We start from the raw sequence: 17524 nt of genomic DNA on the forward strand, positions 1-17524 counted from the left end.
TCAGAGTCTTTGTGGCCCTGTGGACTGTAGCCCGCCAGGCTCCTCTGTCCATGGGGGATTCTCCTGGCAGGAATACTAGAGTGGGTTGCCATGCCCTCTTCCAGGGGATCTTCCCGACCCAGGGATCGAACCTGAGTCTCTTGTGTCTCCTGCATTGGCCGGCGGGTTCTTTACCACTGGCCCTACCTTGTTGTCCTGCTTCCTCTGTAAAAGACCCTTTTGAAAAAAAAAAGCCATCTTGGGCTCACCCAAAGTGGGTGGAGGGTTCTCTGGCGCCCCTAGTGGCTACGTGTGGTGGTGGCCATGGTCCAGGAAAAAGGAAGCAGGGCTGAAGGTGAGAGGACAGAGCCCCAAGGTGGTAGGTAGCCTGGACAGACTGAACTATTCCTTCTTAGCCTGGAGTTTCACTCCAGACCCTCTACTGACCTTTAATCCAAGAGGGCAGCTCCATTCTCTCTTAGTTCAGAAGGTTCCCGTCTTATATGTGAACTTGGCAGGAAGCAGGCTCTCACCAGGCAGAAGCAAACACAGGTGTGAGAGAAAATGCCATCTCAAAGCCACCTTCAGAAAACCACAGAGTTTCCAGAGAAATAAACAGCAGACTTCACAGACACAGGAATGTTCTCTTTTTTTTTTTTTGTCTCTCCCAAGAAGTGTGGTTAGTTGTTGTTTTTAAAACTGTACATTTTACTGTACACTTTTTTTTTTTTAGCAAAGGAGAAGGTTGGCATTTGTATTCTACCCACAGGGATGTCGCTTTCCAAACTTGACAAACACAAGTGCTAGTACATATCATGTCACGACAGAGCTTGGAGCCGCTGACGAGAACAGACAGTTAGTTGGTTCCCCTTGCTTCCCAAGTCTACCACTTTTCCTCTAGGCGTCTGAACCCAAAGGCAAAAAGAGAGTGGTATCTGGGATCACCTCCTCAATGGCTACATTTAGAAAAGGCTGAGTGAGAAAGTGCAGAGGGAAAAAGGAGAAAAGGAAAATGGGGCAGAGAAAGAGGGAGGGTGGGGGAGATTTTCTTTCACGTCACCGAGGCTGGAGGTCTCCCATGACTGCAGGGAGCTTGTGCTCCAGCGCTGGGGCTGGAAGTTAGCTTGTGGTCTCAGGAAGAGGCCAGCCTGGTCTGTTGATGACCTGGTCAGGACCAGAAAGGGACTAGGGGGAGGCAGAGAGGCACCAGAAGAAAAGGAATGAAGACAGGAGGAGGAGGGAAGGTGAGGAGAGAGAGGAAGGGGGGCAAGGAAGGAGGAAGGCATGGGGTCTGGAGACTCCTGGGCGGGAGCCAGAAGGCAGTCCTGCATAGACGGTTCCCCGCCCTCTGCCTGTGTGTTCTGGGCGGGGCTGGGGGACCACCAGCTCAGCTCCAGGTCTGAGCCCATCAGAACGTTTCAGCCCCAAATGGACTCACCTGTATGCTTTGTAGGCTGTGTGGTCGGCAAGTGGCAGAAGGAGGGAGAATGAGAGACAGAGGCTAGAGGTCTGTGGTGGAGGTCTGGGAGAGGAGGGAATGAGGTGGGGAGAGGTAGTGTGTTGACAATGAGGTGAGACCCAGGACGGACAGGGACCAAGAGAGACAGCGATGAGGGGGAAGACTCTCCAGATGCCTTCCCCCGCCCCAGCCACAAGTCCTCTGTCTCCTCTCACCACTGTCTGAGTGCGGGGTTCAATTCCCAGATGGACAGGAGCCTGTGTCCCCCTCCCATCGCCATCTTGTCATTTCCATGACAGATCTGCCTCATGACTGGCATCATGGAAGGCAGCCTCTGTGTCCCTGTGTCCCACCCTGAGCCACCTTCTTTAAGAACAAACGAAGGACGGGCTCTAGACACAGAAAGGCCCTAGCCACGGTGAAGACTTGGTAACAGATTTCAGACACCACCCCCAAAAGGTACGTGGCCTTGGGCCCTGCCCTGACTTGGTCACTAATTCACTATGTGACCTTGGGCAGGTCCCTTGGACTGTGGAGGGAAGGAGAGAGAAGGTTAAGGGTGAAATGATCGCAAACACCTCTTCGAGCTTCAAAATCCTACAACTCATTTAGTCATGAAGAGTCCTTAGTCCTTCGAGCTGAAAGGGAGCTGGAGATTTGGTATGATCTCAGTATTTTATGAATTAGGGGCCTGAGGTCCCAGAGAAAAAGGGTCTTGCCTGCTGTATTCAACTGGGTATTGGGTGGTGGCCCTGAAACCCAGACTTGCAGGTCTGGACTCTGTGTCCAGTGCTCCTTCTGCTCCTTCGAGTCCGCTCCCCTTAAGAGAAAACCTCTTGGCAAGCCCCTCACAACCATGGGGACTCCCTGTCCCAGCTTCCCTTAAAAGAAGCAAAAATCCCAAAGCACCTCCATAAATCAACATACCTTATACCCATGGGTCTCATAAAACCCTTCTCCCTCTCCCACATGTAGAGTCCTGGAAGTTACCCTTCTGGTTTAAGCTGATGTGCTGGGTGTGGGGTGTTGTGTTTGAGAAGCAAAGGAAGCTGAGCCAGCGATGGGGGGGTTCACTCACGCCTCCTGAGTGTGGGGACTTGGGAGTAATGAGGGGGGTCTAGGCAGAGGACTTCAATCTTCCCCTGAACAAATGGCCACCCAAATCATTCCCTGCTTTGCTCAGCTGGCAGCGATTACCCACCACCAGGGCTTCTGGGACCTGCTTTTGTGTGTAGCGTAAACTCTCCATTATCTGTGTCACTGAAGAGGAGGAGTCTGGGAAGTAGAAGAAATAAGAAACAGAAACAACACTGGAACCATCCGCAATCCAAAGCCGCTTGCTTATAGGCTACATTTGTGATTAGAAAGGCAGGAGCCCTGCCCTTCCAAACACTCAGGGCTCAGTCTGACATGTGAGCGATCGAGTCCGCTTTCCCTGAGCACACCCCGACGGGGGGTGGGGGACGGGCCTGGGAAGGTGTGTGTGGGTGGCTAGTGGGGCAGGGGGAGGCCGGTTGACAGGGAGACAAAATGGTCCCTGAATGTAAACATCACCATGGAAACTCCACAAAGACTTGTGGGTAAAGATGCTTCCCCTTCTCCCACCCTGGTAGGGTGGGAGGAGGATGCCCACCCCCAGGCCTACACCGTGCTCTCCATCACCCACTCGGAGCTACCAAAAGTTCCTCGGGCCCCCACCAGGTCACTCTCCTCGAAGGGCAAGAGCATGCCATTAACAGAGAGGCTGCGCTTTGTCCAGATGTTCGAGACCCTCCGAGGCGGACTGTAGCCACCGGGGCCGACCCCTCCTGCAGCCGCGGCCGCAAAGTCCCCCATGTCGAAGGAGTGGCTGCGTTTGGCCTTGCCCTCCAGGGGCAAGGGGAGCAGGCTCCTGGCCCTGGCCGTGGGCGGCCCCAGCAGTGGCTCTCGGTCCGAGGGGTGGCCTTTGGCTGACGTCCCAGACCCTCTCCCGCCTGGAGTCCTGGAGTCCAGCAGCTCCTCCTTTCTCTGACTTTTGAGGTCCAAGGAGGCGAAGGCCCCCATGAGGCGGTCAAGGTTGGGCTTGGGGCGGGGGGCGGGGGGCGGGAGCCTCCAGGGGCCCCGTCCCAGCCCCTCCCCAATGCCCAGGGAACTGGAGGAAGAGGAGTCGCTGCCTCGGGCCAGGCTGGCGCTGAAGTCCATGAGCTCGTTGCGCACCACCACCTTGGGCGGCCCGGGCGCGGGGGCCCCGCTGGGCACGCTGCCCAGAGCGGGGGGCTGGGCCCCGTTGGTCTGGGAGTGCACATTGCTGACCGCAGCCGCGGGCTTCCCCGCGCCCTCCTGGTTGCAGACCTTGTAGCGCACCATGAGGATGACGATGAAGACCAGCAGCGTGGCCACGATGATGCCGCCGATGACCAGGATCATGGTGCCGCCCAGGACCTGGCTGTGCATGGACTGGCACTGCGGGTAGTCGGCCTTGGTGAAGAACTGGGCGCAGCCCACGATGTTGGTGGCTGTGAGCGTGGTGGCCGTGTCGTCCCACATGGCCAGCACGCACAGGTCATAGCCAGTCCCGGACACCAGGTTGTTGACCACAAAGGCCTTGTTGGAGGCTGGGATCATCCTGGGAGGTGGAGGGGATAGGTCCAGAGGGGGAGGGATGGTGAGGGACAACAGGGTGACGGGGGGACGGGGCAGAAGCAGAAAAAAAAGAGAGGGTGACAGAGACAGGAGACATGGAGGGGGAGAGAGCCACAGATGCAGAGAGAATGAGGCAGAGAGGAGAGGTGACAGGTGGAGAGACAGGAAAAGGGAGATAGGAGGGCAAGACAGAGAGGAGGGGGACAAAGGTAAGAGAACAGAGATGGGGCGAAAAGGGAAAAGAGAGAGGAAGATTCCGGGGCAGGGGGTAGATGTGTTGGAGCCAGGTACACGGGGAAAGAGACATCGGCAACCAGGTGTGGGAAACAACCCGGAAGATGTGGAAATAAATCGATGATGAGTGTGACCAAGAAGGGAATGGAACAGGAGATCATTGACGGTAGAAAGCGGTTAGAGTTGGAGGTTCGGAGAACAAAGGGGAGAGATTCAAGGGAGAGAAGAGAGAGGAAGCATGGGGAGGGGTAGAGGGGGAGGCAGAGAGATTACTGATGTGAAGAAGCAGAAATCAAAGCAAAAGGACTCCCTACCTCCCCGCTTCTGCCTTGTCCGCTTCACCCAGCCCCTCAGTCTCTGGGCCGTGGGGGTGAGAGTCAGGTCAGCCATGGCTGCCCACCCCGAGGGCTGCATCCACCCCCTATCTGTCCTGGGAGATTCCTCAGCACTGACTGAGCCCCGTTCCGAGCCTGAGCTGTGCTGAGTCACGGACAAGGTCCTGTCCTCAGGGGCCAAGGCCATCCTCCTCTCCAAATGGCTTTCTCACGTCTCAGGAGGGAGAACTTCACTCCTGCAGACTGGTTGGGGTGGGTGGGGGGTCTAGGCAGAAGAAAACTGGAGGCGCGAAGAGGGGTGTTGCTTGGAGGGGAAGGCCATGGTGCAGTGTTGAAGACTAGGGGGAAATCAGCTTCCCGGGGCGGGGGGCCCTCTGTCACTGCCATAGCAGGCCAGGGGCGTCCAAAGACATCCGGGTATCACTGGTTGGGGAGACCTAGACGGCTCCCTCCACCTTAAGGGAGGGGGCAGCAGTCCCCCCACACTGAAGCCGGTCCCCCCTAGCCTCAGCCCCTCCAGCATGGGAGTTCTTAGAAACGACGCCTGTCTCATCCCATATACACTCTTGCAGAAATACTCACCTCGGCCGGAAGGAGTCAGGTCTCTCTGCAGCCTCCCCTACCCCTCCACGCCTCCCCCCACCCCCCAAACAGCCTGGTATCCTCCTGTCCCCTGCTACTCCAGCGCCATCTGTGCCTGTCAACGGCTCACACCCAGAGCCCGGCAGCTTAATTGAGACCTCAAACATGAAATACTGGAGCCTGAAGACTTCCACCTGGGAACCGCGCATGGAGGCTGGGACTGACAGGCAGGTATTGACGTCCCGTCAGTGGGTAGCCCTGGAAGCTCCTGCCTCCTGCCTCACCCGTGGCCCCTCTAGGCTGCTGGGGAAGCCACACGAGGAAATTGAGTCCTCTGTCCCATGCCCACCTCCATCCTATAGCTACAGTGCTTGGGGCAGAAGAGGTGAGTGGAGGAGGTAGGGGCCTGGATCCAGCAAAGGCTCTGCACCCAGCCCCTTAGGTCTATCTGTTCCACCTGTGCATCACGGTAATCCTGAGCCCTCAGGTCATAGAGGAGGACTGGCCAAGGCTCAGAGAAGTTAAGTGATTTGCCTGAGGTCACACAGCTGGGACTGCCAGGATGAGGCAGTTGGGGCTTTGACACTAGCTTCTAGATCCACAGTCTGGGCTTATTCCTTTCCACAAATGAGGATGATTTTCCTCATCTCAGTGAAAACCCTGCCCAGGCCTGTTGCAGGTCAGCCACTCCCTTTCCTGGAGCAACTCAGCCCACTGAGGCTCACGCTCCTCCACAAACAGGACCTCGGTTCTGCTGGGCCCACTGCTGTGCAGAGTCCACTTCCTTCCACCTCAGGAAAGCCACGTGAGCGACGTGAGTTGGAGTGGCAGGAGCGATGCACATCCAGAATGGTAGCAACAGTAGCGTGTGTGCTCAGTCGCTTCAGTTGTGTCCAGCTCTTTGCAACCCAATGAACCGTCGCTTGCCAGGCTCCTTTATCCATGGGGCTTCTCCGCTTGCCAGGCTCCTTTATCCATGGGGCTTCTCCAGGCAAGAATACTAGGGTGGGTTGCCACGCCCTCCTCCAGGGGATCTTTCTGACCCAGGGACTGAACCCGAGTCTCTTAGTCTCATGCACTGGCAGGCAGGTGCTTTACCACTAGTGCCACTGGGAAAGCCGACAACAGTAGAGCAAATGCTTAGTGGCCAATGTGTCTCAGGCTCTGTTTTAGGGACCCTATGTCTATCAACTCGCTTAGCCCTACAGCAGCTCTCTGAAGCAGCCACCGTCGGGGCCTTTTTTCTGCAGAGGTGTGAGGCAAACATCACATGGCAGAGCCGGCATTCAAACCCAGGCGGTCCAGCTCCTGCCGCTCTGACCCGCCTCACTCAGACACCTCGCTGGGTCATGAGCAATAAAAGAACATATCCTTTCAGGGCGGGGATCGGTTGGCTGGTTTATTGAACCCCTGGTATGTGACAAGGGTTTTCACACTCAATATTGTGTTTAAACCTCACTACAATCCCGGACACAGGAGAGGGACTCTGAGCCTAGAAATCATCTCAGTGTTTAGCCGTCTTATCCTGGAAGCCAACCCAGCTATTACTACTACTACTAAGAGTAACCAACATTGAGGGCTCACTCGGTGCCAGGATCATTAAGAGGATTAACTCATTTAATCCAATAATTGTTGGGAGGTCGTTATTATTACTGTTTTACATGTAAGAACCTGAGGCACAGAAAGGTTAAGCTGCCTGCCTGAGAGTGCCCAGCTAGTAAGTGGCAGAGCTGGGATCCAAACCAGACAGTCTGGCCCCAGAGCCTCTGCTCCTGATCGCTGTGCCTTGCTGCCTCTCAGCCACTGCCCTATCTTCCTGCACTTCCTGGGGTGACGTTTTGTGGACCCTGCCTGGCCTCTCCCCATCCCCCTTGCTTCCCAAGTCAGGGAAGATCATGATATGATGAAGCTGCAACTGGGCTGCTGTTAAGGGAGGTGTTAACAGGGTGAGGCTGATCCTTAGCAAGCAGCTGGCGCTGGGGATGAAGGGTCAGGCTGGGGAAATCCTTGCACTGTAAACGGTCCATCAGAAGCAAGGCCATATAGCAAAGCCTGCTTCCCAGGATTAAGAGCAGAAAAGCAGCTCTTGTTTTCTCTGGAGGGTTAGGGGGTGGGGTGTGGGGAATGTGTGTGTGGACTTAACAGGAGAACTAGAACCAGCTGGCTCAAACCGCCTTGGAAGTCAAGCTTTCCTTTGCTGACAATAATAACCAATGTTCACCAAGTGCTAACCTTGTGCTGGGAAGTTTACATGTAGCATCTCATTTAGCCTCCTGACAATGATAAGGTATCATTCCCACTTAGGAAAGGAGGAAACTAAGCTGTTTTCGCTTTCCCTTGGGGGAATGGAGCTGAGACCAGATTTGGATCTGGGATTCAGAGCCTGTTTCTTAATCACAAGCAAGACTGCTCACCACTCCAGGCAGCGAAAGGATAGCCTGACTGAAAAGATCATGTGAATCAGACACTATTCAAACCCTAGTGACAGAACCAACCTCATCTCCTGCCCACGTGGCCATGTCCACCCCATTTTGTTTCTGACTACTGACCAGCCCCCGGCTAGATCTGGGGAGCCTGGATCCCTCTCTGAGACAGACTGGGACCTGGGGCCCTTCACTGCAGTGCTTACACCTGGACAAACGTCTCCTCGAGCAACAGAATACAAAGAAGATTCCCTTCTCCAGGGGATCTTCCTGACCCAGGGATTGAACTGGGGTCTCCCATATTGCAGGCAGATTCTTTATCATCTGAGCCATCAGGGAAACCCTACAAAGAAGCTACCAGAGACTTAAAGTAACTGCGTGCATGCGCAGTTGGGACAAATGATGAACAACAAGATACAAAAAGGCTAAAACCCAACTGCCACTTCTGAGGTGCTAGAAACAAAAGCAGGGTCCTGTGCATGATTTCTGCATGTGGCACCAACAAAGGGGTGGGCAGACCACCCAAGCCACCCCTTGAGCCTGACCCACCAATCTGTCCCATGCTCATCCCATTTAGGGGACCAGTTCAGGCCCCCTCCCCACTGGGGTGTAAGGACACCTGTACTTGTTTCTGCTTCCTTGTGCTGCAGCAGGAGCCCCAATAAAGCCTTGCCTGAATTTCTCATCTGGCCCTTAGCAATTTCCATTGATTAAAGAGTCCAAGAACCCAGGTTATTAACAACTTCACTCCTACCCACGACCTATTAGCACTCTGGCTGGCAGGTTATACCTTCTGAACCTCTCCCTCTTTCCATCACCACACTCATGCGTTTGCTTGGGGCTCGCCATTTCTGGTCTGGATGGAGGCAGTGGTCTCCAAACTGGCCTCCCCGCCTCTGGTTGTGCTTCCTTGAAGTCTGTGCTCAGCAGCATCATCTCCAGAGTGCTCCAGCTAAAGCACAACTCTGGACGTGTCCCCTGGCCACTGAAACAGTTTTCAAAGGCTAGCCAGGACCTACAAGGGACGTCCAGGGTCCTGAGCTGGGCTCCCAATCCAGACTTCCCATCCCATTCTTGTCCTTCCACTCACACACCCTCATCCTAGCCCACGTTCTTTAAACAACTCAGAATCAGTCAGGCCCTGTGGTGCAGAGGGCACAGTCACAGAGCAATGGGATGATAAAGGACCACTTGTAAAGGGACTCATTACAAAGAAGTGGACCGGGAATGGGGGACCACAGAGCACACGCGGTAACCCAGGGCTAGTCACAGCCAAGCTGTTTCCAGATTCGGGAAGGAGACTCACAGAGGTCGGCACTCCTCAGAGTGTGGCACACAGGTGGGTGGTCGCTCATGAGCTGTTTGTTCCTGGTCCATGATCAGACAGCACAGACACTGACAGTAAGCTTTAAGGACGTTTTACAGCCATTTAGCGCTGGTTGTGACACCTAAATGAGTGATCATTTTTTTCTGATACAGTGTTTCTATGATATTCTTACAAAAGCATTGGTCTGCAAAAAAGAAAGCTTTTTCACCACAAATATCTTGAGAAGCACTGACCTAGGCAGAGCAGGGTGCCTCAGCCTTGGCACTGCTGACACTTGGGCAATAAGTCTTGGCTGCGGGGCTGTCCTGTGTACTATATGTGTTCATTAGCAGCATCCCTGATCTCTACCCACTGGATGCCAGTAGCCCTCCTCCCCATTTATGACAACCAAAGATGTCTCCAGACATTACCATCTGGGGACAAAATCACCCCCTGTCAAGACTCATCAGTCTAGAAAACTTGGTTGAGGGACAGAGACAACCAGGGGCAACCGTACAGGGTGAGAACCAGACAAATAGGTACCCCAGCCTCAAACTTCTTCCCTCTTCCCACTCTTCTGCTACTGCTCCGCATGACCAAACCCAGCTGAAAGCCAGAGTTCATGGGCGCATATTGGTCAGCCTTTCAGGGCACACAGCAGTGGGCAGGAGGGCCAAATGGATCTGGAGAGGCAAAAAAAAAAAAAAAAAGATGCCTGGCACAACTATTGGGTCACAGCCCTCTTTGTGAAAGACTCATCTTGAAATCCTGATAGATTTCTTTCCATCGCATAAACTGGCGACATCTCTTTTAGTAGAAAACATGAATTGCTATTTTAAGTTGCTCCAAAGTGTTAAATTTAATTAAACTCATACACTCTAAAGCACATTTTAAAACTGGCACCCCAAGCGCTTACCCAGGAAAAACAAAACAAGCATTAAGTGGCTGCTTCTGAGCTGTTTTTCCTCCTTTTTTTTTTTCTATTAATATTCTTTTGGTATTTGTTCATTCAGTTTAACACTAGCAAATAAATCTACAGCTGATTTGTATAGTTGATAGCAGAGGTTTTAGAAGAAATCACACAGGAGCATATTGGTTACTCTCTCATAGTGGTTATCATTCTCATACTGGTTATTCTCTGCCATCTCTCTTCCCTTCACCTTCCCTCCCCTGGACGACGAGGAACTACATTTCCCAGACTCCCTTGCCTGTTCCCAAGCTCCTTTGCCTCCCAGGTAGAGTTGGCCAATGGAGGCCCTAGCAGATAGGGGGAGGGGAGAGCCAGGTATTTCTTCCTCTTTTTCTGCTTCAAGTGGTATCTCCTTGTCAGTTCCTGAGTCTCCCCTGTGATCCCACCTTCAGGGGTTCTAGCTCCTGCCAGATAGACCTGGATCTTAGGCTTTGATCAAACCATCTCCTCCGTGTACCTGAAATCCTTGGATGGGGTGGGTGGTGGCAGTGGCTTTTGGCTGTAGCTAATCTCTGCGATGCTGACCCCTCAGCAATTCCATTACCTGTAACCCAACCCCAGTACCAGATTCCTTCTTAGATCTAGAGTGTTCCTTTCTTCCCCTGACTGAGTCCTAGGTGACACAAGAACATATACTTTAGACGACAAGAAGGAAATTTTTGTTTTTTCCTTGCATTTCTGGAGAAAACTGTCATTACTTCATGTCAGTAGCATCACATCTTATCTAGTAGAACTCCAACTGAAGGAAGCACTTTGCCACCTTCTCAGAATCACTCATCACTCCCTAAATCTACCACCTGGCACTTTTGCACAGAGCAGCCCCTCTTTCTGGAAATCACTTGTGTTTTTCCACCTGGTGACCTCATCTTTCGAGGCCTGACTCAGTGTCACCTCCGACCCCATCTCTGCTCTCTGCTCTCTGCTCCCACAGCCCCTCCTGCCTTCCTCCAATAGAGCCCTTCTCCACAGATGCCTGTGTCTCCTTGGAGGACATAGGCTGTGTCTTCATCTTTGCATCTCCTCTGCCAATCATAGTATCTGGCCTTGAGTCACTGCTGAGTAAATATTTGCCCTATGGTTGAGCAGTGAATGAAAGAGTGCTTTGCTAAATGTTAAGGCCTGTACAAATTTGAGGGATTCTTAGTTAAATATAACATGATGGTTGGTGACTCTCAGACACTGGCTGGTCCTAAGGAAATCTTCCTGGAAAGGCATTTTTCTACATCTTTGATGGGCACCCCTGACAATCTTCATGAACTTGCATGTAGATACGTGTTGGACTGTGTGACTGTGTGTGTGTGTGTGTGTGTGTGAACACGTGTGGGAGACACGTCTGTGTGTCTGTCATTGAGAGTTGACTGCCTGAGTATTTGTGAGCATGTGTGTGTACGTGTGTGTGTGTGTCTGTGTGTAGGTGTTCACATACAAATGGCACACAAAGGTTCTGGTTCCGTACAGTGTTGGTCACTGCTATGTCCCTCCTCTACCCAGCTTCCCCAGTGCCCCAGAGACTCCACATATCCCCCAGTACTTCTGAGGGGACTCCCCACGTGACCTCTCCCAGAGACACTTGCAGGCCAAGTCTACTTTTCCCTAACTGCTACCTTTAAAGCTACTATTAGCTTTACTACTACTACTACCATTAAAGCTACACTATTCCTGGAACATCTGGGAATGGGAATGGGAGAGGTTCTCAGAGGCCACCTTGGGGCAAAGCCTGTGAGCGGACCACCGACGACTGTCCCCCTTTCACGGGCTCACTCCAGACCTCACTCCTAGCCACTTGTGCACTGGGCGGCGTCCAGGGGGAGAGTTCTGGTGAAGGGAACACGGCAGCAGCAGTGTGTGCACCTCTGGGCCAGGCCCGGAAAGAGTGGGAGTCCCCGCTCCATTCTCCCTGGACCCTGGGTGTGGTGACCAGCCTCAGCCCACCTGAGGGGTGCTGAAAACCTGGTGCCCAAGTCTGCATGTGAGGAAAGCCCCCTGACAAACCCGGGAGACCACCCTGGACCCTCGGGAAAGCAAAAAGTCAAACTTGACCGTGCTTGAGGCTTTATGCGTGTGCCTCCATTTGCCCTGGTAGTTGGCCTCTCCTGACTAATCCAGCCCCCTGCAGATACGATGAGGTGAACCTGAGGAGTTCATTATGTGTAGGTGTGTGACAGAGAAAAAGAGAGGGGGTGAGTGTGTGTGTGTAAGGGGGTGACTGAAGGGGTATGTGGATATTTGTGTAAGAGGAAGCAGTCGATGCTAGGGTCTACACAAGAAATACAATTCCTGCCTTCCTGGAGCTGGGAGCCGACTCCACGTCTTTCACCTCAGCCTCTATCCCCCTCAGCTCCCAGCACTTTGAGGTGCTCTCCCTTCCTCCCCTCCCCTCTCCCCTCCCCCGTCAGTGATGCACTGGCCTCCTGCTGAGCCCCGGTGCTAATTTGGAGACCACGTCAAGCTGCCCTTACTCCACTTCGCTGGCTCTGCACCCTCATTACTGGCTCTTCACAGAATCACCAGCCTGCCAAGCTCCCTGGCTGGCCATGACATCTCAAGGCACATGAAAGGGCCTCATTAAACCAAAGCAAGCAGCCTGGCTCCCCAGCCTCTCCCTCCACCTGCCAGTGCCAAAGGGGCCTGTTGGCTTCGCTGCACAACTGCAATGGAGCAGAACCCATGAGGCTGGGTCTATCTGGCATATGATTTACTGAGTACATGCTACGCACCCAGCACTCGACAGGCAGGGTCTCTCTGATTCTGCACACTGACTCTATGAGTAGGAATAATTATCCCCACACTACAGACGAAGAAACTGAGGCTCAGGCAGATCAGTCACCTGCTCAAGTTCACACAGCAGGAAGGCGGCTGAGCCAGCTTTGTAAGCCAGGGCTGCCGGGCCACCCAGCATGATCTTCCCTGTACCATATTATTACCTTGAACTGAACTGAGCAGAAACAGATCATAGCAGAAGCAAATCTCAGTGTCTAGCTAACTGTTTGACAGCCAGTAAAACACAAAAACACAAACGTATATTACTACAATGGCAGCTAACATTTATTGAACACTTACTATATGCCAACCAGTGTTCTGGGTGCTCTACCTGTATTAACTGATTTAATCCCCACAGCAGCTCTATGAGGGAGGTACTATTGTTACCCTCAATTTACAGAAGAAGAAATCAAGGCTCAGAGGAGTTAAGTGATCTGCTCAAGGTCTCACAGAGAAAACATTTGTGCCTGGCCAAGGTTTGAACCCAGGACTCTCAGTCAATGTTCTTGATAACCCTGGGAAGTATCTTTCATAATAATGCTCCCCATTTTAGAGATGGGAATTAACAAAATTGACCTGAAGCCACAGAGCTAATTAGAGATGAGAGTTCCATGAGTGGTAAGTGTTGTCCTAATACTTCTGAAAGCTTCTGGGAGGTCTGAAGGAACTGAAGGAGCTACCTGGTTCTCTGTGGGCAGTTTTCCCATAGAGGGAGCTGCCGCCAGTGCAAAGGCCCTGAGTCAGGGACAGTGAGAAGACCGGTTTGGCCAAAACAGAGTGATGGAAAGGGAGAGTGGTAGGAAATGAAGTCACCAAATTAGGAGCCAGGAGTTGGGTTCTAGAGGCTTTGCAAATACACTGTCTTGTGTGCCAGCTCCGAGGATTAGACAAGGGCTGGTGTTGAGAATTCTGAGGCTGTGTTCAAACTCAGCAGGACAGACTCCTACGGGTCTGGAAGGACCTGTCTCTTGTGTTTGTTGTTTCTGGTCTTGGGATCAGAGAGCAATTAGAGAGAAAGACTGTAATTACCAATATGTATGCAGAATCCCCTCTTCTGGTCTTGTGCCCAATGCTGGCCTTCTCTAAATGCAGGGCCCTGAGGGATAACAAACTTCCCTGGTGGCTCAGCCTGTAAAGTGTCTGCCTACAGTGCAGGAGATCCGAGTTCAATCCCTGGGTCAGGAAGATTCCTTGGAGAAGGAAATGGCAACCCACTCCAGTATTCTTGTCTGGAAAATCCCATGGACAGAGGAGCCTGGTGGGCTACAGACCATTGGGTCGCAAAGAGGGATAACAGGGGCAGGCCCGTGGCTCCTCCTCAAAACAGGATTCCTGTCGAGGCAGCTCGACTCAGTGAGGGCTCCAAGAATCAAGAGCCTCTCATTAACTTCTGAGAAGGGCCAGGGGCCAGGGGTCAGGCTCGGTCACTGCCCTATAGCCCCTGCCTCTCCTGAAAACACGGGGGCCCACCTGGGTGCCTGAGGCACTCTGTCGTATTGGCAGTGATTTTGCCCATCAGAAAGTAAAGGAGCCGCATTCAACAGGGCTGAGATTCTGAGGCAGAGAACCCCAATATCCATTCCCACAGCCCTGAGGACAGCAGGTGGGGCTGAGGATCAAAACTCCCAGTTGGACTGACCTCGGATGAACTCTCTGGCTCCCCACCCCCTTCTGTCCTCTACAAACAGCCAGTGGGTCCTGTTAAAGCCCAGGTCAGGTCAAGTCCTTCCTCTGCCCAATGCTCCCAGTGAGGCCTGTCTCACGTAGTCAGAGTCTCACATGCCCCACAGGACCCTTGTGATCTCTTATCACCCCTCCCAGTTCCCCTGCTCCTACTCACCCAGCTCACCCTGCACCAGTCACCTGGCCTCCCTGCTACTCCTCAGACTTGTCGAGGGTGCTCCTGCCACAGGGCCTTTGCACTGCCTGTTGCCCTTACCTGGATGCTCTTCCTCCAGATGCCCATATGCTCCCTGCCTCATCTCTTTCAATTCTGCTCCAATGTCACCTCCTCTAACTGCCCCACTTAACATTGCCAGCTTCTCCCATCTCTACCTTGCCCCCTCCAAGCCCCTTACTCTGCTGTCTCTTCCCACTGCACTTTTATTACCTGACAGACACTATCATTTGCTTATCTACTAGGCTTCCTGTTAATTATCTCTCTCTCCTTCCACTAGAATCTCAGTTCAGAGTTAAACTCAGGGTTTTTTGTCTCCTTTGTTCACTGATATTTCCCCAGCCTCTAGAACAATCCTTGGCCCATAGTAGGCCCTCAGAAACGTTTTGAATGAAGTGAATGTTCTGTACTGGCACTGCCCAATCCAGTAGCTGGGCTTCCCAGGTGGCTCAGTTGGTAAAGAATCCCCCTGTAACGTGGGAGGGTGGGGAAGATCCCCTGGAGAAGGAAATGGCAACCCACCCTAGTATTCTTGCCTGGAAAATCTCATGGGCAGGGGAGTCTGGAGGGCTACAGTCTATGGAGTCACAAAGAGTCAGACACGACTGAGCAACTAACAAATAAAATAAATAAAATGCAGTAGCTATACATGGCCTTTTAAATTTAACTTCAAACTAATTTAAATGAAATTAAAAGTTCGTTCCTCCATCACACTAGGCATATTTCAAGGGCTCAACAGTCACATGTGGCCAGCGGCTGCCACAGTGGACAGTGCAGCTGGGAAGCACCCCACCATCTCAGAGTTCTACTCGCTGAGGCTCTTGTTACGCCCCTCTCCAGCAGGTGGTAGGAATCCTGCCGTCTCCCATGTGAGCCCTGGTGCCCCAAAGAGGTGGGCCAGGCCGGGGAGTGTTGTGAGGCTCCCAGACACCCTCCAGACAAGGACAATTGATCTTGTAGGCTTCAATCTGGGCCTCTGAGCTCTACCATCTTCCTAGGCATTCTCTCCATGGCTCTGGAGAGTTTCAACCCTTCTTTTCAGCTCTTCCATGTTCCCTTGGATCCTGGGACTTCTAGGTTCGCTAGGGTCTCTCTGGGGCTCCCCCAGGCCTGATTCAAGCTTGTTGCCCCTCCCCCACTGTCAGAAGCGCTCTCACTTAGCCTGTGGTCCAGACCCTTTCCAAGCAGCCTCCCTCTACCCACGGTCCACAGGCTGGGCCAGCCCCAGGCCAAACCAGAGAGGCTTTGGCCCCTCTGGTCCCCCATTGCTATAGCGTGTTCCTGCTTTCCCACTTTTCATCTACTAGCTATCCTTAGACTTCTGCTGTGTCTCTATTAAGAAAATTCCCTGATGAATCCAGTCACCATTATGACTGTCACCCTTCTCAGGAATAGACAACTTTAGAAAGAGAGGTGGTAGAGGGCAGTGGTGATCCTGGAGGTAGATGCTGGGTTCAAACACTGCTTCTGCCCCTTCATGGCTGAAATCACTTGCTGGTGGGGGGGGGGGCGGAGCGGGGGTGGCAAATCCTTTACCTGTTTGGGCCTATTTTCCTAGAAATATCTTATTTCTGTAAAACTGGGCATTTATAATCTCCGCTCTATAGGGATGTTATAAAGTTTGAATGAGTCATGATTCATGAGGAACCTGGATCAGTGTCTGGCACACAGTAAGAGCCACTGGAAGGTTTGTTATGTAAAGGACTGGGTGATGCTGAGCTAAAAGTAACGTTTATCTCTGACAGTGGAAATCCAGGCCTCAAGGATTCGTGGCTGGCAAATCTCGCAAGCATCTCATGGGAGATGTGGGAGGTGCCTGGATCCTGGCTGGGCCGACAGGAGACCTCGTGGCTTCAACAGCATGTCTCCCCCCATCCCGTCCCCCCTGCTCCCGCCGCATATGACTCCAAAAGTCTTCTTCAGACGACACATGATGACTGTTCGTTCAGCCCTAGCTGAGTGATTGCAGAGATTACTGGAAAATAAACCAAAGGGAACCAAGTCCCAGCAAGCTGCCTCTTCACCTACCTCCCCAGAGTTAGGACTTACCTGATGACAGGTGAGGATCTGACCTAGGGAGGCCCTGCCTTTGCTCCCTGACCCGGCACTTGTGACAGACCCAGCTACCTGAAAAGGGTTTGGGAAACCCCCAGCCCCCACGTTCAGCTGAGACCACAGGGTCAGGGCAGGAATTTCTCCCTGTTCCATGGCATCCCTTCATCAAGAGGGTAAAGCCAAGAGGTCAGCATGTGAGCCCGGGGCTGCACCCCCAGAGTTCCAAGCCCAGTGCCATCGCTCACCGGCTCTGTGACCTTGGGCAAGCCACTTAACCTCTCTGTAAAGGGGGACAGACAATAGAGCCTCCCTCACTGGGTTGCTATGAGGACGAAATGAGCCAGTGCCTGCAATTGAAACCGTCCCTGGTCCATCGCAAGCTTAGAGGATGCTAACGATTCTGACCGAGGGGGTCATCTGGTCCCAACGAGGCCAGAGATGAATCCGCAGCACGAGGTTAGATTAAATACTAGCTGGGGAGGCAGGCGCACAGCCCCACTCCAGCCCCGCTGGCCGAGCTCTGGCAGCTGGACTCTGCACTGGCCCAGTCAGCCCTCCAGCCCGGCCCGTCTCCGGTTGACCTGCCATGATGCTGCAGCTCCTTCTAGTCCTCCCTCTGTCATCTCCACTCACAGGTCACAGGAAGGCCGGGCCGAGGGGGCCGTCGACCCCTCTGGCTGTCGGCCCTCCACTCACACACTTGGACGGACACATCAGGAAGCCCTGCCTCCAGCCTCACACAACTCTGAGCAGCTCAGAATCCCTGCTGTCACTGCTGAGGTCTGACAGTTGCCACTTGGTCCCACCGGTCCCAACTCAACCCCATGGGGACACCCATGAGACAAGGCGTTTCTTTCTTGAACATATGTTGGCACTTCCCAAATTGTGCAGCAGCTCTCTCA

The 17524-nt window shown here is 53.1% G+C and overlaps 1 protein-coding gene and 1 long non-coding RNA gene across 4 annotated transcripts in view; one reads left to right on the top strand and one right to left on the bottom strand.

The window, feature by feature from the left end:
• Window positions 1–2771: 2771 nt before the first annotated feature.
• The window catches only part of LRFN2 (leucine rich repeat and fibronectin type III domain containing 2), a 197846-nt gene continuing 183093 nt past the window's right edge, over window positions 2772–17524 (bottom strand). For all 3 annotated transcript variants that reach the window (XM_081517407.1, XM_081517408.1, XM_081517406.1), the window contains exon 3: window positions 2772–4043. In XM_081517407.1, the coding sequence (XP_081373533.1) occupies window positions 3080–4043 (964 nt within the window). In that variant the 3' untranslated portion in view covers window positions 2772–3079. The remainder of the gene's footprint in view (window positions 4044–17524) is intronic.
• LOC145516270 (uncharacterized) lies at window positions 3015–4431 on the top strand. Its single transcript, XR_014061250.1, has 2 exons — window positions 3015–3493; window positions 3768–4431. It is a non-coding gene; the product is annotated as an uncharacterized LOC145516270 (long non-coding RNA).

Source organism: Giraffa tippelskirchi, chromosome 8 (genome assembly GCF_054371585.1).
Source record: "Giraffa tippelskirchi isolate mGirTip1 chromosome 8, T2T-mGirTip1v1.2.pri, whole genome shotgun sequence".
Lineage (NCBI taxonomy): Eukaryota > Metazoa > Chordata > Mammalia > Artiodactyla > Giraffidae > Giraffa > Giraffa tippelskirchi.